We start from the raw sequence: 25370 nt of genomic DNA, 5'->3' as shown, positions 1-25370 counted from the left end.
TTTTCTCATTTATATGTATTATAATTACCATAAAATTAAAAGAATATATAGTGAAACTAATTTAGTAGATTATATTATATCTATGTTAACTATATATTTTAAGAGTAGATTAATTAATAATGGTCATTAAAATAAAATGCTAATAATGATAGATGGGTTTTAATTAGCATATCATGAAACCATCTAATTATACACATACATTTGTATATATATATATATATCTCTCTCTCTCTCTTAAGTGAAAAATATATACTCATAAAGTTGTTACCTTTAAGAAAATGTCATTTAACTAAGTACATGGTATCCTACCAGCCAAAAGATATATACTATATTTATCAATGTACATGTAAGCAAAAACCAAAAAATACGTACACATATATATATATATATATATTTATATTATATCTAAATCTAAATCTCATCATGACATAAAAATATATAGTAAGTCACATAGTTTTGTTAAAAATGGTATAAAAATTTCTTAAATAAACAAAAAAAACAAGAACTTTTCATCCAAAAATCACCTCAAATTGATGAATCGAGTTCGAACAAAAAAAATTTGATCAGAAGAGACAAGAAGCAGGTGTTAGTTGAACAAATTTGGAGAAAAAAGAGGAGCAAGGTGGCAGACGGTGGCGAATGGTGATGATTTTGTAAGTGATTGTTGTGCATGTTTGGTGTGTAAATGAGGTGTCTGTACACTTAATTGGTGTGGAACAGTTGGATCTCTCGCTACAAAAACCAACCAAAAAAAAAATCTCTTCGATCAAATTCATGCAAATGCAATAATTAATTAATTAAGTTTCCACCTTTTCAGTTCTCTCTTCACAAACAAACGTGGCGCCTCCTCCATTTTTTTTCCTATAATCTCCCTCTGAAGCTCACTTTATCTCTCTATATACTCTCGCATTGATCATTATATCACTTTCCTTTTTCTGGGTATTTCTTGTTTTTTTCATCAAATCTGGAGTGGTAGTAGTTATCAACAAATCAATCTTCCCCAGCTATCCTCTCTGCACAAACCATCTCATTATCGTTTCAGGTTTGTGGGTTTCCATTTTCTTTTTCTGGGTTCTTGAGATTTTCCGGAAAAATTTTCGTTTCTAGGTTAGCTCCAAACAGAATCCAGTGTATTATACACTGTTAAATGGGATCTCTCTGCTTTGTCTGTTTTATGAGTTGAGAGTTTAGTTTCATTTCCTTTTCAGTTTTTTTGTTTCTACATGTTGGAATATGAAACGTTTCGGTTCTACAATTATTGAGCCGTAATATTTGTTTTTTTTTCCTCTAAATTGGTTGCTAAAAGGAGCTGGAATCCTCTGTTAGATCTAAAAACGCGTTTTTTTCGTTATCTTTCTTGAAACTCCATCTTTTTTCTCGCATTTCCGGTACCTAAAATCACCCGTTATTTTCGAAGAAATTGAGTTGCTCTAATTGCTTTGTAAAGGCCTTTTAAGTATGGAGTTATTTAGTTTTCTTCCAAGCAAAAAACAGAGAGTAGTATCCAGTTAATACTGGCTTATGAACTTTCTTATGTCCTTGTGGCTTGAGAAATTCTGATCAGAAGCCTCAGATTGTGTTGTAAGATTTATGTTCTATCAGCTTATCAGCTTTGCTTTTCCAATTTTAAGAGCATTTTATGAAGGTCTATTGTGTTTGATTTTCGTGATACAATGTTATTCTTTTTTACCCAGTTGGTTTCTTACACAAAACTTAGGATGTCTCTTTTCAAATTTGTGTACAAACAATCACATGCATGTTCTTAAATATTTGTTTCTGTTGACTTGTTTTTTCATGTTACTAAATTCAGCTGCCTTTGCTTTCTTCTCTTTCAACTTCCAATGTTCTTCTTAAGCTCACCAGAAGTTTCGCTCAGGGACAAAAAAGTAAAGAGGATTATTTAGTGTGTATATGATATATTGGGCACATGGAGTTGGATTTTGATTGTTAAGCGCTTGAAACTGGAAGATATTGCAAAGTTTATGTTAATTCCTTTGTTTTTAAATTATTGTTACTTTTGGTTTCCTTTGTTGTGGTTTGGAGTAATGTGGGTATTGGATACTTGCTGCAGTTTACTTTAATAATCTTCTAATAAGGCTTTGTGATTCACACTTGGAATGCAATTCTTGATCTTGGGATTTTTCTTAATTTAACTTTCTATATTATGCATCTTGCAGTTGATAGTTTACAGCGATATTTTTATGCTTGGTTGTCTATGAAGACATTTAAATCATGGAACTCACTTGTCAAGAAAAAGAATGCTCTTCCAGAAGGGGTATGATTTTATCTCTATTCTAAGTTGAAAGCTGCTAGGTAAATTGAGGTTTTGCATAAACTGTCATACATGCCAAGATATGATTGTAAATTTTGCAACTTCTATTATGTTGCTGCAGGGAAAAAGCGGATCAAAAGTGAAGCCGTTTATGGTTATTATGTGTTCAATACTCTTGATTGTATTGTATAAGACCACAAATTTGCAATATCAACAGACAGAGGTATTGCAGTTCCATCGATCTTTGAATCTTACTCATGGTTATTCATTTCAGTTCAAGTACAGCTTGACATCTACATGTTGGAACCATATAGTTCAACTGTAGTTATTAATTTCTGCTCTCTTCTTATGCTCTTAATGTCGATGTCAGCTGAAATCCTTGTAAAATCTGCATCATATTTGTCAACTTTTTGTCATTGATGATGCTTCTTGGCCCCTGCTTCTTTTGTTTTCTTTCTGGTGGTGAGTTTATTAACTATTATTTCTCTCTTTAATGCTTTCAGATGGAGGCAAAACTATATTCTATTGACATGGTCAAGGTAATATTTGAAAGCTAAAAGAGAAACATGCTAAATATTTTTTCTTATTCTCCTTTCAGAGCTTAGAAATCTTTGTTTGTCCTTGTTGATTGCGTTCGTTCAATAACTGATTTACAAGCTGTAGGGTTCACTTGTTTCATATTTATCACTTGCAGAAGCCGGATATTCTGTTTGGTTAGATATATGTTTCTTGTTATAAGTTGTTTCTATTGTTCTCATCTAGGAAACTGGGCTGGTTTCTGGACTGTTGAAGGGTTTACCACGGGGTATCAAACACTCTATGTCAGATTTGGAGCTAAGGCCTCTGTGGTCAACAAGTAGTTCAAGGTCAAAGGTAAGATGCTCATCCAACCCTACTCTTCATGTCCGTCTGTGTTCTTTCTGAATATAGTGCTTATTTTTGGTTGTGTAGACAACAATGGATTATTTCATGATATTGCTAGATTACAATGGGTCTACTTGAATGTTATCAAATTACAGGTTGGTGTTTTCAGCAATCGCAACTTGTTGGCACTGCCAGTTGGTATCAAGCAAAAGGATAATGTCAATGCTATTGTGCAAAAGGTATTGCATTCTGTCCTTTTGAATGTTGAAAATGTCCTGGACTGCACATATTTGCCTGACTTTGTTGACTTCAGTTTCTTCCAGAGAATTTCACAGTTATTCTATTCCACTATGATGGCAATGTGGATGGATGGTGGGATCTTGAATGGAGTGAGAGGGCCATACACATAGTTGCTCAGAACCAGACAAAGTGGTAAAATTTAATTTCAGCAACTTTTTTCCTTTGAACTTCTAAACTTGGCATGGTGCAACTTGTTAGCAGATGCTAGAGTGGATTTATTACAAATATTCAAATTTTAGTCATTTTACTCGCAAAGATTTTAAATCAATCCATTTTATCACCAGACAGAAAAATGAACCATCAGTGTGCCAGTGACAAAATTTCAATTTTCGTCTCTTTTCAGGTGGTTTGCAAAACGGTTTCTGCATCCAACTGTTGTGTCTGTTTATGACTACATATTTCTCTGGGATGAAGATCTGGGGGTGGAAAATTTTGATCCAGGAAGGTAATCTATACTTTGGTTTGTTATTATTTATAGAAAATCATTGAAAGGTTGAATTGCTATAATTTTAATGGCTTGAAACCTGAAAATTCCTGAAACTTTTATGTTGAAAAGAAAACTTGATGGTTCTGAAGTTCTTGCTGAAAAATTAGCCAAGTGTTTTTTGGTATTTCACTGTTTTTTTGACAGTACTTGCAGTGGTTTGACATGTTTGAGATTTCTACATGCTTAGAAATCTAGAAAGTACCATCTAAATCCTCACTTTAAAGTTCTTGATGGACGAATTATATCCTTCATCTTCTCCTCATTTGAAGTAAATTACATGCTCGAATAATATTTGGCACGCCTTTCTTAGTATTGACAAGATAGTTATTTCTAAGTACATTACGTGCTTAGAAATCATGTCTTGCAGCTTTGCCTTAATGTAGCCATCTGTATTGACAGGATAGTTGTTTTACTTGGTAAAATATCTTACCGTCCGGATGATGACAGTAGAAAATGTTTGTTCTTTATATGGTTGGATTTAGTGTACTGTTACAGATAGATTCATGTTCTGAAACTCATGAACATTGATTAATTAGAATTTCTATTTTGCCTCAGATACCTAAAAATTGTGAAATCAGAAGGCCTGGAGATATCTCAGCCAGCTTTAGACCCAAATTCAACTGAAATACATCACAGAATTACTGTTCGTTCAAGAACAAAAGTTGTTCATAGGTACTGCACCAAAAAAGAAAAGTCAGTCACAGGTTACTTGGGTGGTTGTTATGAACTAAACTATTAACCAACACTACATTTCAACACTTCTAAAGCTTACATGAAATCTATACATGATAACAGGAGAATTTTTGATGTCAGAGGAAATTTGAACTGTACAAACGCTAGTGAAGGGCCACCATGCACTGGGTAAGCTAGCACAGTTGGAAAACCCACATTCTCTTCTACTTTTGTTTTCTTTACCCTGGAAGTAGTTATTTTCTTCTACAGTGTACTAACCATCCACCAAACCTGTGCTTGACAAGAAAATTTGTCTGTTTGAGAAAATAAGTTTGTTGCTCGAATTGGGAAAGTAAGCCACACTTCTAATGTCATTAGAACATCAGCTACAGAAGCTACCTCTCGAGTTGAAGTCTCTCAAGGAGCTTGAATGCTATCTTTGCCTCATAACTTTATCCTCCAGTATTATGTGTATATGTTGATAGAAGTCTACTATCACATGCTTACTGAATATTCCACTAGGTATAACTAATTTTAGTCTACTAATATTGCATTTACAGATTTGTGGAAGGTATGGCGCCAGTGTTTTCAAGGTCTGCTTGGTATTGTACTTGGCATCTTATACAGGTATTCATTTGTTTGGTTCCTCAAAAAATAATTTTTAAGCCATAGAGAAGTTCTTGAAGAAATTACAACTTGTGTGTCATGCTGTTATCATTTGACTATCTTTGCTTTTTCTGAAAATATCATTTACCTTTCTATGATAGAAAATTCAATAGTCATTGTTTAATTGAAGGGTAACTGGCTAAACCATAATTTTTTCCATTTTACTTGGTTTCTCTAATATTACTTATACCGTAAAAAGTTTTCTTTTGGAAAACTGGAGATATTTGCATCCTCAAATTTGCTATGAAACCATTTAATGAAAAGATTCTAGAGTGACCTTATGGCAGCTTATATATTGTTTGTCAGAAAAGATAAATAGCTTCAGGTAACTCTGCCTACATAAAACTTAGTTGCTGTTTAGGTGAAAAATCCATAGAGAAAGTTGAGAAACAATCTAGTTTCTTTGAGATTAAAGAATTCTTATATCATGGATAGCAAGATTCTTGAGTACAATCATTGTGTTATTTCCACTGCATGTGTGGCCTTGGCCTCTCTTTGAAAACTCAAGGTGGTTTCAAAGAAACATATGAAATCTGAAAAACTAGCTCAAATACGAACTAAGCCACCACTTCAGCACTAGATGTACTTCTGATGGGTGAGGGGCTATATTTTCTTTTCTCCTTGATATGCTAATAAGGGAAAGTGTCATTTTTTTTCAAGGGAATGCTGGCTAATTTTGGGTTCAGTTTTAACTCTCAGCATTTTTTCAAGGAATGCTGGCTTTGTCATGGGTCTGTTGTTCTTGCTTAAAAAGCTACTTTGGGTTCAATTTGAACTCTTCACATTTTCATGATTTCAGATAATTTAGTGCTTGCAGAATAACTTTTGAGTATCTTCATTCCGTTAAATAACATTATTTGTCCATTTATATCTACACTAAGGAGTACTTTTTTCAGAATGACCTTGTTCATGGATGGGGAATGGATATGAAGCTTGGATATTGTGCGCAGGTGAGATCCGCTCCAAAATTGGACACTTTTTTGGTGCTTTTTAATTTTCACTCCATCCACATGAATTTTGTTCCGCAGCAATCAAATTGATTTCTAAGCATGTCATTATGTAGGGGGATCGCACGAAGAATGTGGGAATCATTGACAGCGAGTATGTCATTCATCAAGGCATTCAAACTCTGGGAGGAAGTGGGCACCCTGAGAAGAAGGTGATTAGTGTTTTCTACAATCTTCAATATATTATTTATTTATGTATATTCTTACATATAAAATCATCCATAATTATCTATCAGCCTGTGCACTTGAATTGATACTGGATTTATCAGTGTTTCCTTTGTGGGGTTTCTCTGCATGGCTGCTTTTAAGCAAGCTCAAAGTTGCACTGGCAAACCTAGTTTAATATTTTCTGAGGAAATTTCTTGGACTAGTTCAATTAGATTGACCTTGGATATGCATAAAGAGAGTCACACAGGAGGACATCACAAGTTTTTGGTGGTTATGATGATAGGAGAAAGTTGGACTTTTTAGTTATGCTACCTAAATTTAGCAACCAAGTTAGTAGGATGAAATTGCTGAAATTGTTGTGCAGGAATAAATAAGCAAGCAAAGGATATTTGGCTTGCTTATTGTGATTTGTGTCCATGGCTAAACTAGAATCTAAAAAGTTTGGAGAGTAGAATTTTTTAAGTATTTTTTCTCTCACATTTTCAACCTCAAATATACCCAATCCTGCCAATGCAAAAACAAGAAGAATGCAGAACTATATAATGGGAGAAAATGAAAAGAATACACTATTAGGATCATTAAATCATTAAATACAGTTCAAATGTATTAGGATCGTTCTCAAGTAGCCAGCAAAACTCTTCATATTTGATTGTGTGCATTCAGTAATTGCTTATTGACGCTTCCTTGCACTTTTGCAGACTGCAACTTTTGGATCTACAAGTAAGGTAAATGTTAAGCAAAAAATAAATATTAGTCTTCCTTGTATTTCTTCGAGCATTTCAGTTCTTACCTTATTTATCCAAGTCTCCAGAGCTACCTTCATTCTAAATGTTAACTTCTTGTTTTGTTCTCTGATTCTGTACATGATATTCAGGGACGCAAGACTCCAATTTTTGACTCAAGAATGGAGGTAAGCCCCTGGATCCTGTTGAGAATAGTGACAAATCTGCTTTTCAATATGGGTCTTTGGCAAGAACGTTCTTTTTTGATTGCATATCTGTTTTAGCAACATGTTCCCGAGTTACTTTATTGGAGATTTTATGCATATAACGAATATGGTGACTTGAGCACCGAAGTTACAGTTATTCCTATTTATTTTGAACTTTGATCCTACTGTGAGACAGAAGTTAATGGTTAAAATAATGTCACAAAGACCTGGTATCAACTGGCCTCATGTTAACTTAGTGTTGTCAGTCTGAGTTCACCCATGTTGTAGTATCAAGTACAATTGCGAAGTTTATGCTCATTTAGTGTATAAATTGACTCAACAGATAAGGAGGCAATCGACATGGGAGCTTCAAGTGTTTAAAGAGCGGTGGAACAGAGCTGTAGAGGAGGACAAAGAGTGGGCTGATCCATTTCCGAGAAGTCAGAGAATTCAGAATAGTCAGAGAAGTGAGAACCAGAGACACAAAAAAATAAGACGACATAAGGACTAGGTTTTTAACTCGACTACATACAACAAAACACACACACTGCTCTCGTCTATACCTGTAATTTAGCTGCGTAGTCTTCTTTAGATCCTCAGAAATTTAATTCATTATTTTTGTTCTTTACATCTTCTAATTTTCCTATAGCTCTTCTACCTCATCCTTTTCCCTCAAAAGAGATAGTTATAGGTTTAGCTATTTACACTGAAATTTTAGTTTTGATTTACCCTGAACCGAAAAGAAAAGCTATTGTAGAAACTCCTTTCCTCTCAAATTGAATCATGTTTTAAAACAATCGATCAGTTAGGTCCTTTTAGGTAAGTAGTCAGTAAATCAATTTACAACTCTCAGTATATGGTTGTCAACATTTTTATTATTAAGTGACCCCAAGGAACATTGAAGCAGGTATGAGGATAAGATTGGAGTTTGGTGGATTTGTTTTAGCAGCTTCATTAAGAAAATTGTTCATTTGGTGATTAGTGCTGAACACAAATAATTGATTTAGCAATTGAAAGATACTTGCAAATGTTTGTTAAATTATTATCAAAAACTTATTATGGTTAGAGACTACGAAGAAATCGATCAGGAAATTAGAATTCCAATTAGAATTTAGTCTCAACGATATGTCTGAAAAAAATAAGCCAATAATTCCTCCAAAAATAAAACTTGTAGAGTTGATTGTTCATACTTTGATGTTAGAGACAGAATTGTTCTTGAACAAATTTCAGCAGCTATGATGGAATCATCTTCCTCCTTTTCTCTCTGTATGTATTTGAGTCTTTTTCCGCTACATGTAGACCAAACAATTATCTAGCACGAAGAAACTAAGTATTTATTTACCTTTGATTAATTACGAAAATCTTCATGGAAAAAGGAACTCAGATTTTGATAAGCAAATTTTAATCCTCAACTGAACTTGTTGAATGGTTAATGATCTTGGATCTTATCTTCTCTGAGAAGAGATGTTTTCTCTTCTTTTACACAATTGGCTTAATTAACAACTTCATCTAAAGTTGACAACGCTTTCTACCAAGCTTTTGGATCCATCCCATATGATTGAAAATACAAATCTTCTATAACAAAACAAGAAAAAAATGAAAAAGAAAAAAAAAATTCAAAATTGGAATAAAGCCAAAATATAGTAATAACTCGTTTAAGATTGATATGGTTGAAATTTGACGGAAGAGGGAACAATATCTTTGGGTGGATGAAAATTCTTCCAAACTTAGTTAGAATACATGTTCTATTCTAAGTCATTTGGTAACAAACTGCTGTGATCAAAATATTATATAACTTGCTTCTGTATCTGTGTATGTGATAGTGCAAATGCTTATCTCATAATACTACTAGTTATTAATCGGTCATACGTTAAAAAATGACAAAAATAATTATTAAGAATTTAAAAAATAAAAACTCAAAATGAGATTAAAAAATATTAATACTCAATTAAATGACTATCTTGTAAAAACTGTGAATTATAGATATCCGTTTTGATAGGGTATGAAAAATTTATTCGGATATAATAAGTGAAAGATTGAATAAGAGAATCTAAAGAAATAAGAGTTGATGACATTGGAATTTAATTTAAATGTGAAATAGGGTAGAGAGAAGAACAAGAGGAAACTTAGAAATTTGTTTGATTATTTTGTTCGTCATTGTTTTCAAATAAAAAGAAAAAGGTTTTTTCATTCTTGATTGACTGTATGCTTTGTAATTCGTAGTTTATTTTTTATACTTATTAAGCACGTGAAAAATTTACTAAATATATATATATTTTTTTTTCAGATCAAGAGAATTCTAAGTCAAAACCGAATTAACGAGAGACGAATAGTAGCACCCATGATAGAATTTTCACGTGCTTACCAAATATAAGCACCTGAAAAGTTTACCAAAAATATTTTAACTTTTTTTTCAGATCAAGAGAATCCTAAATCAAAATCGATTAACGAAGAAGGACGAATAGTAACACCCAAGACAGAATTTTATATTCTCTGGCGAAAGGGTAAAGTTTTCATTTTATACTTTAGACCTCATGTTATTGTAAATATTATTATAACACATTTAAATGATGGATAGTTTAATCATTTCTGAAATGTAAATGTGTCGTTATACGCTAATTTCCTGAATTAATAAGGTAAGAACTGAAAAAACTGATCCATTTCAATTTGATCCCGATCTAAACAAATGGAATGAATTTTTCATTTCCTTAACTTCTGATTAATTTAAACCAGAGAACAATTGTAATTTTATTTTTTCCAATCTGATTTCTGATTATTACAGATCAATTAATTTTTTAAATTCATTAAATAATTTGTTTCAAAAATTTAATACCAAATTTCAAAGGGCCAAAAAAAAACAAAACAAAATAATTCATTTCATGCCACTGTTTCCAAGCTATATAGTTGGTCAGTATATACATAGCATAAAATAATCTAAGTTCCAATGCATCTGCTAACAGATCAAACTAATAAGAGACTGGTTACTTACTGGTCAAGCTTTAGAGAAAAAAAGTCAAAAAGTACCAAGCATTTCAATCTTCCCATATTACACAATTCAAGTAAACAAATAATGTATTGTGCCTTTATAACAAGTTTACCATCAATCAATCATCTGCAAGTTGAGGGGTAGGGTAAATGGGAATTACCTAAAACTCCAATTAGGACATTTAAAAGTTAGAAAGATACACCTAACAGGATTGAAATTCAAAACTATAGTATTGGCAGGTTGTTAAAGTGAAAAACAAAAATTAGCAGAGTTCGACAAGAAACTCAAACATACCTAAATCGTAAAAACAAAATCTATGTGAGCATGCCACACACCATTCTACACTGATAAAAACCAGATAAATAATAAAACCCAGATATAAAAATTATCATTCATTAGCGAAAGCTCCATGACAAAACAATAAGCACCTTGAACTAAAGCTATGAAGGAGAGCAAACAGCTATACCCTTAAGTTATGGACTATGGCTTACCGGGTGAGGGTTGAGTCGTGCGGGATGAGATTTGGGCTTGGAAGGGCATTAGTAGTGGAAAGAAATATGTGGATCTCTATCCTTCTTGCTATATTTTGGGTGGCTCCAAAAGAAACATGAGTTTTTAAGAAGGTATATTAAGATATTGATAGGGTTAGAGCTCAGTGGCTCTATACCCTGGTTTTTTTATTTTGGGTCATACTCTTTATTCAATGGGAAATTTTGAAGACCTTATTAACATCTTAATTGACATGTAAATATTTTGCACATAGGTTTACACCACTTTGGTGCTTGTGAATTAATGAAATATACTATACTTTTTATTTCAAAGGAAAAAAAAAAAAGAGATCTGCCTAAGCATGCCACACACCATTCTACACTAATAAAACCAGACAAATATAAAACCCAGATATAAAAGTTATCATTCATGATTGAAAGCTCCATGACAAGACAATAAACACCTTGAGATAAAGTTATCAAGGAGAGCAAACAGCTATACCAAGATTACCATTCCGAAATGAAACACAAATAGAAATGATGTGATTTACGAATCTCTAACAGCAGTCTAAGGTGGAGGAAGAACAAAATAAAAAGAAATTGCAAGGGCACTACTACCACAAAAACCCTGAGAACTGTATCAATTTCTGGAAAAGCTAGTAATCAATCCTCTTCGGCAATTTTGCCCTTCTCACTGACATAGATACCATCGAGGAACTTCCTAATATCTTTGTTTTTCACATGGCATTTCTGTTGAAAATAGAGGAGAAAGCAACAGTGTCAAATCAATGCAAAGAAAATATTTACATGTTGGATGTCCAAAAAATCGAAGATATATACCTGGTTAATGAGGGCTGCTGAACGTGAAACAAGTTCAATGTCATTTCCATCTAGGACAAGTTCATCCTTAACCTTGTCAGATCGCAGGATCGTTACACCTTGAAGCATGTCCACTTTCCGAACCTATTGTTACAACACCATCTCTAGTTATGCTCTAAAATGCAATATAAAATCATCTCCTTCTTACAATTCACACTAAACCTATATAATATTTTTTTTTTTGAAATAACTAAATCTATATAATAACTAAAATCAAAAGGCATTATATAATCACCTCTCTTCAGAATTTATCTCAAACTCGTCTACAAGATTAAAGCCAGGATTTTTATTTACCAGTTTCCTTGTCTAAGTAGATTAGTTCATCCCCTATTCCTATTCCCGGCGACTTTCACGATGATCAATCAATGTGAAGCTCACCAAACAGTCAATACACAGACAAGCAAACAGTTCCAAATGCTAAAAGACTCAGAATTTCAAAATGTAACCTACGCTTCATCAATAAATTCAAAACAAGCAACAAGCAAACACATATGAAAGGGAAGGGAAGACACCTTCTTCTCGCCAAGGAAGTTGCGGATCTCGATGGACTTGTTGGAGTTGGTAATGGAGGCATTGATTGGAAAGTGAGCGTAGACAAATCGCATCTTGTACCGGTATCCCTTGGTGACGCCGGTAATAAGGTTCTCAACGTGGCTGAGAGCGGTGCGGATGGCAGCACTAGTCTTCCTGGATCCGAACCACGCCTCGATCTTGAGTTTGCGCTTGCCGGTGGCCTCGTCCTTGATCAGCTGGAAATCCAGGTTCAGATGCTTGAAGTTGCGAGTCAGCTTCCCACGGGGACCTTCCACCTCTATCAGCTTGGCGTGCACTTTGATGGTCACCCCGTCAGGGATATCCATCGTCTCTGATGACTGGATGGTCTTCATTTCGCTCTCTCTTCGCGCTCAAAGCCAAGCAGAACAGAGCCGTGAGCCTTCTGGCTGGAAAGGAAGAGGAAGAGGAAGAGGAAGAGAAAAGGGAGAGAGTCAGCGAGGGTTTTAGGGTTGGGAACGGCGAGTGACAACTAATCGAGGGAAAATTTATATGTGGCGGATTTAGGGTTTGTGAGAAAAAGGGAAATTAACAAAAACCCCCATGTATTTTAATCTTTGTCTCAATTTACTCCTTAAAAGTTATAATTTGTTCAATTTAGACCTTATAATTTTAATTTGATCAATTAACACCGTATACTTCCACATATTCCGAAATTACTCAATCTTATAATGTTATATCACAAAATCCCTTTCTAATTTTTATGCTTGTATCAATTTTTTTTTTGTATTAACTACTGTTTGTTTGAAATATATTAAATAAAATAATAATGACAGTGACTGTTATGAGAATAAAATAATAATAACATTTTTAATGATAACAGTAGTAACAACAACAATAACGTTTTGACAACGACTATAATTGAGGATATGACAAATGTGAAATCGTATATACAATTGCACGATGAGGATAATGACTTGTTCTTGATGAATTAAAAATCAAAGTTTAGATATTCGAAGTTATGTGCGAGTTTACCAACTAAACCCTCTACTTCTATTAACTTCTCATGTACTTTAATAATAATATCGTCACAGATATCCATTATCTCTTATGAGAGGGGGGAGGGGGGTCTTTATTTTTATATTTTTGTAATCGTGTAAATACTAATTTAAAATATTTTCATTTTACGTTAAATATTTTATAAGATCAGCATTACATCAAACTTTATTATTTAGTAGACTTGAGTTTCTAGCATTCATTCCACAGTACATCCTTTACGTATATATTTTTAATTAGGTAAACTAAATTATATGTTATACAAAAGTGATTTAATTTCATAATCTTATTTTTTAAATTTTTTTAAGAAAATAAAATATTTTATTCTCATGCATACATTATTATGTTATATTTTTCAATCATTTAAACGTTTTCATTTTTTGCACTTTTCTTAAAAGATATGGTTTCTTATTTTAATGTTATTTTTAAATATTTATTGGGTTTCATTAATTAGGGTAGCAACAATAATTTAAAAAATAACATTATTTTTAAATATTTATTGGGTTTCATTAATTAGGGTAGCAACAATAATTTAAAAAACCTAAATTAACATTTTTATCATAAAAGTTATGAACATTTTCCTTTTACTTTTTCAAGAAAAACATAAATGAATAAAAAATGGTGTATAACTTTTTTTTGATTAAAAAAAAAGTGATGATGAATTTTTAAAAATTCATCCAATATTAAATAAACATAATCACCATGAAACATTATTTTTACTTAAAAAAAAAAATAATTTCGTTAATATTTTGCTCCACTTAAATTATTACAATCTTAAAAATACATTAGTAACTTAAACTATCAATTATACGGAATTAAATATTACAATTTAATTAATATTAATATGTAATACTTAACATTATTTATCGATCACCGTAATACATTTATAAAATAATAAATTATATTTTTTTATTAAAGATTGAACTCATTACCTTTAATTAAATATAAAAATTTTAATTATTAAATCATAGTATTATTGATAAAATGGGAAGCCCATGATCTTATTATCTTGGTTAGACCCATGATTGTTTGCTTTTAGGGTATCTTTAATTTCATTTTTATTTGACAAATGACAAAAGGATATCGTAATTAGACCGATTAATACATGTAGACAAGTATGTACATCTAGAAGAAAAAAAAAACAATTAAATATTGTATTAATAGGCTTTTTTAAAATTAAAAAAATACACATATTTATAGTCAACATCCTTTATATATATATATATATTTTAAATAATTGTTGTATGTACCAATCTTATTTTATTCTTCACGAAATTCAAACATTTGATTTCCAATATGTACCACACAATGGGAAAACATTATTGCCAAATTCAACTTACTATTAAAAAAATTAAATTAAATTAAATTTTTTCTTGGTTTCTACATATCTTGCCCTTTAATTTTATCAAAATTTGTCTCCATTATCTAACACATACAAACATGTTACAATTAAAATCAACATAATGTTTCAAGAAAATTACCTTTTGAATTAAAATTATTTGTGGGTATTTTAGAATCTTGAATCAATTATTATTATTATTATGTGGACTTAATTAAAAGTATTTTAATTAAATTTATCTAGATTTAATTTTTAATTATTGTTAATTAATTATAATTTATTAGAATATAAATTAGGTAAAATACCAAATTTCCCGCTGTTGGGGGTAATAATATAAATTTATTTATTTATTTTTTAAATTTTAAAATGGTAAAGACAAGTCTAACGTCATCGTCTCTCTTACTCCGTAAAGAAATTTCTCTCTCTACAGAAATTTCTCCTTTCCTCTTGTCAGTATATTACCTTTTCTTCATTTTAGAATTTGAATTTGCTTATTCTGCAAGTTTAGTCTCTTCCTCTGTACAGACCTGAATTAGATCTTCAAACATCATTTCTTTTTCACTTTCAATATAGAGTCTGGTTTAGTTTAGTTCAATTTCAAGTTTACTTTTGGTTTGCGATTAATCTAGCTTTTGCTGATATTAAAACCCTAGTCATGGCCAGTCGTTATGAAAAGAATCCTTTCGACGAAGAAGAAGATGTTAATCCCTTCGCTGTAAGCTTATTTTCTCCCTTTGTTTTCCTCTCTATCTTCTTTTTTTGTACGCTGTAGATGATGTCTATCTGGTTTCAGTTCATGTGGTAAATGAATTTGAATTGGAAGTTGAATTTTTATGGATTTTTCGAGACTGTTGGTTGTTTATGCAAAATTGTGAAGTTCGAGTGTTTAAGAGAGTTCTGTTGCTGATGGTCGGTTCGTTTGCTTGATTCTGTGATGACATCTGGTTGAATTTGCTTGAATCTTATGATTAGCGCTAAATTTGAATTACATTTATGGTCAAACGTGGTTTTGTTATCGTTCTTCTTCTTTTTAAAATTTGGATTAATTTATATTATATGCTTTTTTATTAGGATATTTTCATTTTGGAAGATCGATAGTTTGTGGGTGTGATAGGAGTGTAGATTTTACATTCGGTTGTAGTATTTCTCTAAGAAATAGACTCATAGGCAAGTTTACCTGAGATATTTTGACTTGGTTTTGTTGATTATCATTTTAATAGCGAGTCATGTTTATGAGCCCTATTACATGGGTACTTCAAAAGTGCTGCAATATACCCTTGTTCCAATCTAGGCTATGTGATGGGTGTCTTACCACGAGATACACGCTTGCTAGAGATGGACCAAATTGATGAACTTCTTGATGAGAAATTTAAGAGTTTGAACTCTCTCTCATTCTCTTTTCTCCCATAAATCCATAGCCAATGCCATATCGAACCTAGACCGTAGTGTTGGATGGTTCTGTTCTAAATGCCTGTCTGAACCTAATAGTGTAATATTTACTAGTTGGTGGAAGTATGAAATACACTAGGGATGCTGATATACATTTCTTTCTGACCTATTTTGTCTAACAGGACTCAGCAAAGAAGGGGAAAAAATCAGGACAATCAAAGTTTGGTGGAGGTGCATTTTATACAACAGTAAGATTGGCATCGTTTTCTCCTCTTCATACAACACCTAAGTTTTCAGTGAATCAGCATGGCATATGATATTACTAATGTTTAATTTGAAAAAATCATAGAATTTGAATAATGTAGTTGAAAAATCCAATACTTATTGAACTTATCCTTGGTGGTTTTGTGTTCTCTCAACATTTGAGAAGCTTTTTTTTAACAAGCCATTCTCACGGTCGAGGGGCCACTTGCATCGGTAATCTTTCTTTAAAAAACAAAAATTGGATTGAACTGTTACTATTGGGAGTCGGCTTTGTATTATTACCGCGCTTCTTTGCTATATTGTTCAAATGATTATTATAAAGCCTGGTGCCACGGTTAGATGACAATCTTGGTTGGTAACAGACCTACAACTGTGTTGAAGGTTCCTCTGTATTGATGGATCCTGTGTGGCACTTCCTTCTGCTTGGGGTTTAGGAATTTTTTGGGCTTATGGTTTTTATTTGTTTGTCCTTGATCTGTTTCTTAGCAATGTGGTTCCAGATGCATCCTCATTGAACAAATTATTTTCTTATGTTAGTCATTCTTTTGTTCTTACACTTGACATTATTGCCTACTTGCCAGAATCCGGGAAGTGTGCCTCCTGCATCAAACTCAAGGCTTTCACCTCTGCCGTCTGAGCCTGCAGGCTATGGCTATGATCATGGTACAACAATTGACATTCCTCTTGATACAGTCACGACAGGGACAACTTCTCAGGTTGGTGGAAGGACACAGTAGAGTCCATATTTTCCATTTTTATAACAAATAAGCAAATGACATTGTTCTTCTAATTTTTCCCCATCATGAATCTAGGATTTGAAAAAGAAAGAGAAGGAGCTCCAGGCAAAGGAGGCTGAACTGAGAAGGCGGGAGCAGGTATTGTTGGTCGGAGAATTAAAATGTTGAATTTATGCACTATGCTATATCATGGGCTAGTTACTGTATTTTCTTTTCAGTCTGCTCCTTATCAAGTTTATTTGACAAGTCTAAGATTTTATGTCTTTGAAAAAAAAATATGTCGGTATTCAATCGTTAACTTATCTAGTTATAATGAGATTTTTCCAACCAATTATAAATTCAGTTGTGCTTAAGAGTGATGAGAAGCGGATCAAGGGATTTTGGAGGAAGGAATTTTTGTAATTATGTTCTATTTGGAGATATTCAACGGACATATTGTGTTATGTGCCATACTAGAAATCATGGAAGCATGGCTATTCGAATGGGTGACGCATGGTTTGATGCTACACATGGCTGCCAGAGTGGGTGATACATGGCTGTTAGAGTGGGATAAGTGTGAAGGTAATTTGTAGGATATGTGGGATAAGTGTTGATAGTTTATAAGATGTGGACACAGTTACTTAGGTGACTTTTAGGATATGGGATAGTTACTTCCGACTAGGAAAGTTATTATTCTTAGAAATTATTTTTTCTTGCGTAAAAAACATTATAATCTAAACTGGATATGTAGAAAAATATTTCAAAAAAGTTTCTTGAGTACTTAAAACTCTAGAAGATTGTTGGGTTCTCTCTTAGTGAGCCCATATTATTAATAAAATCCTGTAACTAAATCTGGCAGGTCAGACCATAACAATTTATATCAGAGCCAGATGTTATAGTTGATTTAGATTTGATGTTTGAACTCTTTCTCAACTTACCAAGAATATTGAGACCAAGATTGCATGAAGTTTGTTCTGTTGGCAGATTGTTTGAATGGAGTTTCAAGAAAACTTTTGGCCAGTAGAAGTACACCAAACAAACTGGGAGAAGACAACATCCATCATGGTCTGGAAGAGCGTCATGGTGATAGTCCTCACACAGAAAAAAGGAGTATTTTCATTTATAAGTATATAAAACTTGGTGTTCCCCATAAGAAATATAATAGGGCTGCTAGTAGGGTGGTGCAACGTTCCTGGATCGGATCGCACTGAACTAGAATGGAATATTTTTGGTCCAGTCCGGTCTGGACCAAAAAAGGGGGAAATTAAAATGTTTGTTAATAAGAAGGAGATTATTAAGAAAAAAAAAGAGTATTTTAGCAAAACAAAATACAAACCCCATAACTTTTGTCCTTTTAACTTTTTGTGAATTCTTCACCGAACCCCACATATCATTAGCTCCCCCTCTCCCTCTCTCATATTTGATATATATATATATAAACATATAACTAGTTCTACTCCTCACTCTCTCATATTTATCTGTGTGTATATATATAATATCTATCTGACAGAACCAAAACAATGTATATTTAAAATATAATATGTATATGTATATGTAATATGTGTGTATATGTGTGCGCGCCGTCGCGTGTGTGAGAGAGAGAGAGAGAGAGAGAGAGAGAGATCTGAAAGTGGGATATAAAGAGACTATAGATAAGAGACAGGAGAGATGATGATTTGTGGGGGCTTGAACTCACCCACCTCCACAATTTGCCGTTCATCGTGAAAAAGGAAAAAAGTTTGGATTGGATGCTTGAAGAAAGTTGAAAAAGGGAGAGAGGAAGAGGGGGACCTGCTGATATCATTTATGTAAATTACATAAGTTTTAAAAAAATTTTATGTACTGGTCCAGAAAATTTTCTAGGACTGAGGAGTGGACTGGATCTAGTTGGGTCGAGTCCAGTCCGGATCAAACAACCGGTTTCAGTCTGGACTGAACTATGCACTCCCCTAGCTGCTAGGAAGTTTCAAGACCAGGAGATGACCAGCCAAATCAACAATCGTGCTTTAAGAAACATGATCAGGTGATGGTGGTGTGAATCTAGTGCAGACTTTACCAAAAATGTCCACTATAGAAAGAGACGAAGAAGAAGGGAGAGAAGACGGACAAGGAGGAAAATCAAGGGAGCAAAACAACACACAACTTACATCCCTTCATAGGTATTATGCGTCTCTGTGAGAGCTGAGAAGATCTACGTTGGCAAGAGCCTTACAACTTGCACAAGATAGTAAATTTTAATTCTTTTCAACCCAATAAGTCAACTCACCTTCTGTCATTTCCTTATGGGAAGCAGTTACCATGGGCATAAGAAAGGATCACAAAGTGAAGAATTGATTATTGGCGAATCAACATGGTTTTCTTTCAGCAATTTATTGGCTGCCAATTTTCTAGGATGAGGCAACTTGGTGAACCGCTTTCCAGAAGATAAATTTTTGGTTTCCATCAAGTTGGGAAGTAGCCATGGCTTCCTGACCTTGACTTTTACAAAAATACTTGATTTATGCAACCAATTCCAATTTTCTTTCACAATACGAGCAAGTGACACATGGCTTGATGCGCAGATGGCTGCTAGAGTGGGTGAGACGTGGCTGTTAGAAAGGGATAACTATGAATGTAGTTTTTTGGATATGTGGGATAACGTTGGTAGTTTATAGGATGTAGAGGTAGTTACTTAACGAGCCCATAATTTAACAAAATCCCATATCTAGATCTGGCAGGTCGGATCATAACACATTGCTTATATTTAGTCAGCTATTTCAAAAAAAATATTAGTTATTTCATCAAATACTATTTTTGTGTGATCTTCACTGTCTAGTTGTACTTGTTTGTCTATCAAAATGAGTGGTTCTTTTTGTTTTTCTTTTTCTTTCTTTTGCCTTCGTGTTGTCATTGGTTGGTTTGTCTTCTATTGCTGACAGTATGACCTCAATAATGAATGAATTATTTCATGGCCTTTCCAAGAGCCTGAAATTTTGTGAAAATATCGATATCTCGAAACAATCAATACAGTGTTTGCTGTAGTTTTAATTCTAGATGTTTACTCTCAATTATATGCATGTTCTGAAGATGCATGCTTCATTGTTATGTATGAAAGTTGCAGTTTTCTGCTTATTGGTTATCTATGAAAATAATACTTTTCTGTAATTTCTCTAATGAGTTCCTTTGCATGATGAATTTTGCATTTCTACAATTATCGCTAATTAGCTTCTTCTATGAATTTTAGGAGGTGAAACGGAAAGAAGATGCTGCAGCACGAGGTAATTTGCATTGGCTGTTCATGTTTTAGTTGTTTAGTTATACAGCTAATGTACATATGGAGCTCTTCAGAAAATTGAAGAAGTATATTTTTCTGCTTCCTCTTGTGAGATCAGATTGCAGATTACTGATTTAATAGCTTTCAAATGAGTTATACTCTCTTGCTCTCTCTGTCTCTCAAGAAAAAATGTTGAAATTGTCCTCAAATTCTTCTATATCTCTGATATTGCCTGTAACTCTGATTGTCATCAAGCGCCCTCTTTTATTTGGTGACAGTTGTGAAAACATTTTGACTCCTGATATCTCCAATCTTGCCCACAGTTTAAGTGCAATTACAGTTTTCTTGTTCTTTTTCTTTTGCAGCTGGGATTGTCCTTGAAGAGAAAAACTGGCCACCATTTTTCCCTATTATCCATCATGATATTGCAAATGAAATTCCAATTCATCTACAAAGAATACAATATATTGCATTTGCAACATTTTTGGGTATGTTAAAACTAGTTGCAGAAGGGTTTTAGGCATACTATATATCTTCTTGGTTTTGTGAAGCCATTTGTGTTTATTGTCCTTTTAAAATCATGCCTTCATAATGTGTTTTAGTTTTGTGCTTTCTATCACTTGCCTTCATAGCTATCCACATTGGAGAGTGTCTTTTGCTTATTCTCAACTAAAGAAGGTAGAGTTGGGATTAAAGGCATGGGTATTGATGGGCAATACCTGGCATGGGTCAGTTATATTCTGCACTGCATTTCTATTTAGGTATTTAGTACTGTCTGTTGTTTATTTTTAACTAAAGAAGGTAGTTTTTGATGGGCAATATATGTAGATATTTAAGATATGCCTGTGTAATACCTAGTTCGTTTTAAAGCTGAAACAAATATTCATCCGGATAAAGAGATTTGATATGCCTGATAGAAATGGTTTTTAATGTAACTCTAACTTTTGCTCATACTCATTTAGCATAATATGGACCTGGCTTGTTCATCTTTGATTCTGTTTACATATTCACTTCCATGATTGAGGTCATGTGAGCTTGATGCAAGTTGATTTATGTAGGTTTATTTGCATGTCTCCTGTGGAATATAGTAGCTGTTACCACTGCATGGATCAAAGGGAAAGGTTTGTCCAAAAATCACTTTCAGAGTGTAAAGATTTTTCAATTATGGAGATTATGTTTTTTTAGAGATGGAGATAAAAAATTTTGTTTTTATCTTAGGTGTGAGAATCTGGTTCCTTGCTATTATCTATTTCATATCGGGGGTTCCTGGAGCCTATGTGTTGTGGTATCGACCGCTTTATCGTGCTTTTAGGTAATTATTTCCTGTGCTTGAACCTTCCTATTCTCATATCTTTTGTTATTTAACAGAACCCTTTTTATTTCCAAAAAAAAATTTTACAGTGTTGGAAGTCATCTTTTTTCTTCTGTTCTTGTGTTAAGACAAAAATTGTTCTCTGCAACTTGGAACCTATATATTATATTTAAGAAAGATATTCTACAGGCTCAATGGATGTGCAAGCATTAGCTTGCCACTAGATTATTTATGATTAACAAGTTCCATCAGATGGCTATAAGTTAATATCTAATTTATTCACCTTCTTATGGCAATACTGTGTATCATGTTCTCCTATTAAGTTTTCTTAATGAACTTTTTCTCTTCGAACTAGCATAAAATCTTAGTGGAACTTCTTATGAAAATACCACATATCATGTCTTTGGATTAAGGTTCTGATAATTTCTTATGGAAATACTGTGTTTCATTTCATTTCTGTGATTTCTTGATACATTTTAAGGTCCTTTGCTTGCCTTGCAGGACCGAAAGTGCTGTCAAATTTGGATGGTTTTTCCTCTTTTACGTGGTATGTATTCTGCAATTGCTAATTATAATTTCCCATCTATTTTGAGAATAAGAAGATGCCTAATGTTTTAATGAATCTTTTTTCGCAGCTCCACATTCTCTTCTGCATCTTTGCTGCAGTTGCTCCTCCTGTAATTTTCAGAGGAAAATCTCTCACGTATGTTTGTTCAACCTTCAAATATATATATGTGTGTGTATATATATATATATATATTTTTTATGGCTAGTTGTATTGAGGTTAAGATAACTTTTCCTGTTGCTACAGTGGCATTTTGCCTGCAATTGATCTCATTAGCGGTCATGCTCTGGTTGGGGTAAGTATTCTTGAAACAAATTCTTTATTTTCCAGTCAACATTTGATTTTATCTGAAGATTCTAAGGTAACCTTCTTCTGTTAGATCCACTAAAAATAGGATTGAAGGATTATGATTTATAAATCTAAATTTAACATTGGATTATTTCATGTTTTTATTACTTTGCTTCACTTACATTAAATTGCCTCATCTTGTCTTGTCCAGATCTTCTACTTTATTGGATTTGCACTATTTTGTCTGGAATCACTGATCAGCATCTGGGTTATTCAGGTTTGATTTATGCCTCCAAATGTCGTTTTCATTTCATCATTTTTCTTTTGTCGATATATTTTACACGGTCACAACTGTTTGGGTGCAGCAAGTATACATATATTTCCGTGGAAGTGGGAAAGCTGCTGAGATGAAGCGTGAGGCTGCAAGGAGTGCTGTGAGAGCAGCTTTTTAAATGCCGGACTAGTAAAGGAAAGTAAGATAGCAACGTGTCTGGTTGTAAGCTTTGTATATGCCTCTTAGCCACCAAAAGTACTTAGAGATATTTTTATTGCCGGAGCCTGGCTTTTCTTTTTTGCTTTATATATATATATAATGATGTATGCTTTAAATCCTAAGACCTTTTCTTTTTTTGTAAATGTTACACCGTCGGAGACCAAGATGGAGTTTGATAAGGAGTTTGGTATTTGCTATGTTCGTCATATTTTGATATGAACAATCCATTATTTGCCTGGATTATTGATTCCTATCTATATAATTTGTTGTTTGTATAGCACAGTGGATTAGTGGAGCATTTGCGGAAGATGTTCCATGAGGTAACAAGCATAATGAGGCCTGGGGGATGCATTTGATGTTAGAGGTGTGCAAATAAACGAATTTAATATATGATAATGTGTGTATATATATGAGTGTGTGTGTGTGTATACTGATATATTAGAAAAATGTATATTTATATGTTGAAACCATTTAATATATTGAAATGCATGAACTTCTCACAAGACATCCACTAGGTGTTACCCAAACAATCAAAACCAAGTGGCGCTCTTCACTCTCAATTATTCAACAGTCAAAATCAAGTGGCTTCTTAGTTAGTTCCCCAATTGGCTCACCCAAATCAAAAGTGCCAATCCGAGGTGAAACAGAAGTACACCATTCAAGCTTCATCCAATTAAATTGTGTTGGTCCAATTTTTCTCACATTCAAGCTTTAACTCTCTTAGGTCGGTCCACCCATTATCCCACTTTGAATCTAAATCCCATCTTACCCAATTTTCATTTCAAGCAAAATTTTGAAGTGTGTCAAATTACCTTTTACCCTTTTGAACCAATCCAATTTTGAACCTTTAGTTGCATAGTTATTACTTTTCTCTCTTAATAACAAAAAGTTAGTTTCAACCCACAAGACCCTTGTAATGAACATGAATAATGCATATATATATATATATATATACATACATGTTTATATAGAGGTAAATGAATTAATGCACAGTTGTTTCGTCATGAATGATGACTAGTGGGCAAATTTGACATTTGACAACACTCTTGTTAAACCTCACATAAAAATCCCATCTTTGTTCCCTATTTTCCACACAGGATTCATCCCCACAAACCTTACACGGCAAAAATTCTCCACTAATAAACATGGAAATTTTCTTTTGAAGCTCGGCAAAGATGAACAGAGATGGAATCAAACAGGCCCAAGTAAAAAATAAAAGAGCTTTATAAGTAGAAGACACTCATAATATTCATATTTATTATTTTGCCAATATATATATATATATATTATATGTAAGTTCACAAAAACTATTTAAGTTCAGGCAAAAAAATTCCTCAACTTAGGAGAAATCCCTTCATACCCACCATACCATACCATACCATACAATACGATACATAATCATACATAAAAATATGTATGATTGAACTTTGAAAACACCCATCAAGTAACTATTTATATATGTATCACATATAACTACTATTGTAGTTAATAGAAAGTGTTACCGGCTACCGGCTAATACCCGTCCCACCAAACTTTCACCTCCTTAACAGTAAGCAACACACTTCTTCTTGCAATCCATGGTGCACCCTCCGCCACCACCTCCGCCGCCGTATCCTTTCCCCGACCGGCTATAGGATGTAAAGCACTTCGCCGGACACGTCAGCTTCTTATTGTAACAAGGTCCCTTCTCTTTACACACAACACTAGGCCTTATCACACCATTTCTGGAATACCCTCCGGTCGGACCTCCATACCCGGATCCATACCCGCCACCTATAATCCCGTTCCCCCACCCTTGTCCAAACCCGGGTATCCCAAACCCGTTACCCGGGCCGTACATCCCGCCGAACCCACCATCGTTGCCGCCGCCTCCTGGCTGTTTTGCTTTGTTGGGGGAGTGATTGAGGTCGGCGGAAAATGGTCCAAAAGAATCGGGTCGGGTCGCGAGAGTAGAGGAGATTACAATGATGAGGAAAATGGATGAGAGAGAGATGATCTTCATGTTCATTTTGGTTTTCACTTTTCTGGGAATTTTTAATTTCTGGGTTGATGAGGATCAGAGGAAAGAGATGAAGGGTGGAGGAATATTTAAATGGTGAGTGGGAAAGCATTGATGAGAGGAAAGTTGGAGGACGGTTGAGGAGAGGGGTCCTCCATAGATACAGATTAGGTCGGGTGCCATTATGATACCTTGTAAATGCTCTCCTCCTGACACATTGCATGTTATAATATAACAATATAATTATAATTTGATTATATAAACTCCCGTCCCATGTATTTGGGTCTTAAAGTCAAGTGTATTTTCCAACTTCTCTCTCTCTCTCTCTGTGTATATATATGTATACACACACACACACACACACACAGTAGTTGGTGCTTTTAGCTTGCCACCGGCATTTTAGATAAGTTTAAGATTTATATTTACCCTTAATTTTACTTTTAAAATATGTAGAGTAATTAATATAGTTTTAATTTAATTTCAGGAA

At 33.5% G+C, this 25370-nt stretch overlaps 4 protein-coding genes across 6 annotated transcripts; 2 read left to right on the top strand and 2 right to left on the bottom strand.

The window, feature by feature from the left end:
• Positions 1 to 526: 526 nt before the first annotated feature.
• Positions 527 to 8004, top strand: LOC110817932 (lysine ketoglutarate reductase trans-splicing-like protein (DUF707)). Of its 3 annotated transcripts, none has more exons than XM_022046654.2 (16): positions 527 to 653; positions 2178 to 2275; positions 2394 to 2495; positions 2776 to 2811; positions 3035 to 3145; positions 3292 to 3375; positions 3450 to 3568; positions 3780 to 3881; positions 4479 to 4595; positions 4719 to 4784; positions 5156 to 5222; positions 6158 to 6211; positions 6325 to 6420; positions 7135 to 7161; positions 7311 to 7346; positions 7708 to 8004. In XM_022046654.2, exons 2-16 carry the CDS (start codon positions 2216 to 2218, stop codon positions 7873 to 7875), a joined length of 1245 nt encoding a protein of 414 aa, XP_021902346.1. In that variant the 5' UTR covers positions 527 to 653; positions 2178 to 2215; the 3' UTR covers positions 7876 to 8004. The 3 variants fall into 3 exon arrangements, with proteins under 3 accessions (XP_021902346.1, XP_021902347.1, XP_021902345.1); XM_022046655.2 differs by lacking the exon at positions 527 to 653 and adding an exon at positions 908 to 1042; XM_022046653.2 differs by lacking the exon at positions 527 to 653 and adding an exon at positions 1444 to 1581.
• Positions 8005 to 11482: 3478 nt separating this feature from the next.
• LOC110817934 (large ribosomal subunit protein uL6z/uL6y-like) lies at positions 11483 to 12753 on the bottom strand. The gene is made up of 3 exons (XM_022046657.2): positions 12230 to 12753; positions 11679 to 11801; positions 11483 to 11588 (listed from the first exon to the last, which is right to left on the bottom strand). The coding sequence occupies exons 1-3, from the start codon at positions 12602 to 12604 to the stop codon at positions 11502 to 11504; spliced, it is 585 nt and encodes a 194-aa protein (XP_021902349.1). The 5' UTR covers positions 12605 to 12753; the 3' UTR covers positions 11483 to 11501.
• Positions 12754 to 15093: 2340 nt separating this feature from the next.
• On the top strand, positions 15094 to 23081 carry LOC110817933 (secretory carrier-associated membrane protein 5). Its single transcript, XM_022046656.2, has 13 exons — positions 15094 to 15319; positions 16176 to 16241; positions 16839 to 16973; positions 17070 to 17132; positions 20197 to 20230; positions 20592 to 20714; positions 21285 to 21347; positions 21445 to 21538; positions 22040 to 22085; positions 22174 to 22241; positions 22350 to 22398; positions 22603 to 22668; positions 22757 to 23081. The coding sequence occupies exons 1-13, from the start codon at positions 15260 to 15262 to the stop codon at positions 22841 to 22843; spliced, it is 954 nt and encodes a 317-aa protein (XP_021902348.1). The 5' UTR covers positions 15094 to 15259; the 3' UTR covers positions 22844 to 23081.
• Positions 23082 to 24200: 1119 nt separating this feature from the next.
• LOC110817828 (uncharacterized) lies at positions 24201 to 25032 on the bottom strand. Its single transcript, XM_022046541.2, has one exon. The coding sequence runs from the start codon at positions 24890 to 24892 to the stop codon at positions 24428 to 24430; it is 465 nt and encodes a 154-aa protein (XP_021902233.1). The 5' UTR covers positions 24893 to 25032; the 3' UTR covers positions 24201 to 24427.
• Positions 25033 to 25370: the final 338 nt, after the last annotated feature.

Source organism: Carica papaya, chromosome 7 (genome assembly GCF_054855325.1).
Source record: "Carica papaya isolate Zhongbai chromosome 7, ASM5485532v1, whole genome shotgun sequence".
NCBI classification, from domain to species: Eukaryota; Viridiplantae; Streptophyta; class Magnoliopsida; order Brassicales; family Caricaceae; genus Carica; species Carica papaya.
This window is presented reverse-complemented; position numbering and strand designations above follow the sequence as displayed.

Coding starts and splice junctions, on each gene's coding strand:
- LOC110817934 (XM_022046657.2), bottom strand. CDS start 12,604: ATGAAGACCATCCAGTCATCAGAGACGATGGATATCCCTGACGGGGTG. Junction 11,802..12,229: donor ACTTCCTTGGCGAGAAGAAG/GTGTCTTCCCTT, acceptor TTGTAACAATAG/GTTCGGAAAGTGGACATGCT. Junction 11,589..11,678: donor CAGCAGCCCTCATTAACCAG/GTATATATCTTC, acceptor TATTTTCAACAG/AAATGCCATGTGAAAAACAA.
- LOC110817828 (XM_022046541.2), bottom strand. CDS start 24,892: ATGAACATGAAGATCATCTCTCTCTCATCCATTTTCCTCATCATTGTA.
- LOC110817932 (XM_022046654.2), top strand. CDS start 2,216: ATGAAGACATTTAAATCATGGAACTCACTTGTCAAGAAAAAGAATGCT. Junction 3,569..3,779: donor GCTCAGAACCAGACAAAGTG/GTAAAATTTAAT, acceptor GTCTCTTTTCAG/GTGGTTTGCAAAACGGTTTC. Junction 6,212..6,324: donor AGCTTGGATATTGTGCGCAG/GTGAGATCCGCT, acceptor GTCATTATGTAG/GGGGATCGCACGAAGAATGT.
- LOC110817933 (XM_022046656.2), top strand. CDS start 15,260: ATGGCCAGTCGTTATGAAAAGAATCCTTTCGACGAAGAAGAAGATGTT. Junction 20,715..21,284: donor TGCATTTGCAACATTTTTGG/GTATGTTAAAAC, acceptor TGATTTATGTAG/GTTTATTTGCATGTCTCCTG. Junction 22,399..22,602: donor GCGGTCATGCTCTGGTTGGG/GTAAGTATTCTT, acceptor TGTCTTGTCCAG/ATCTTCTACTTTATTGGATT.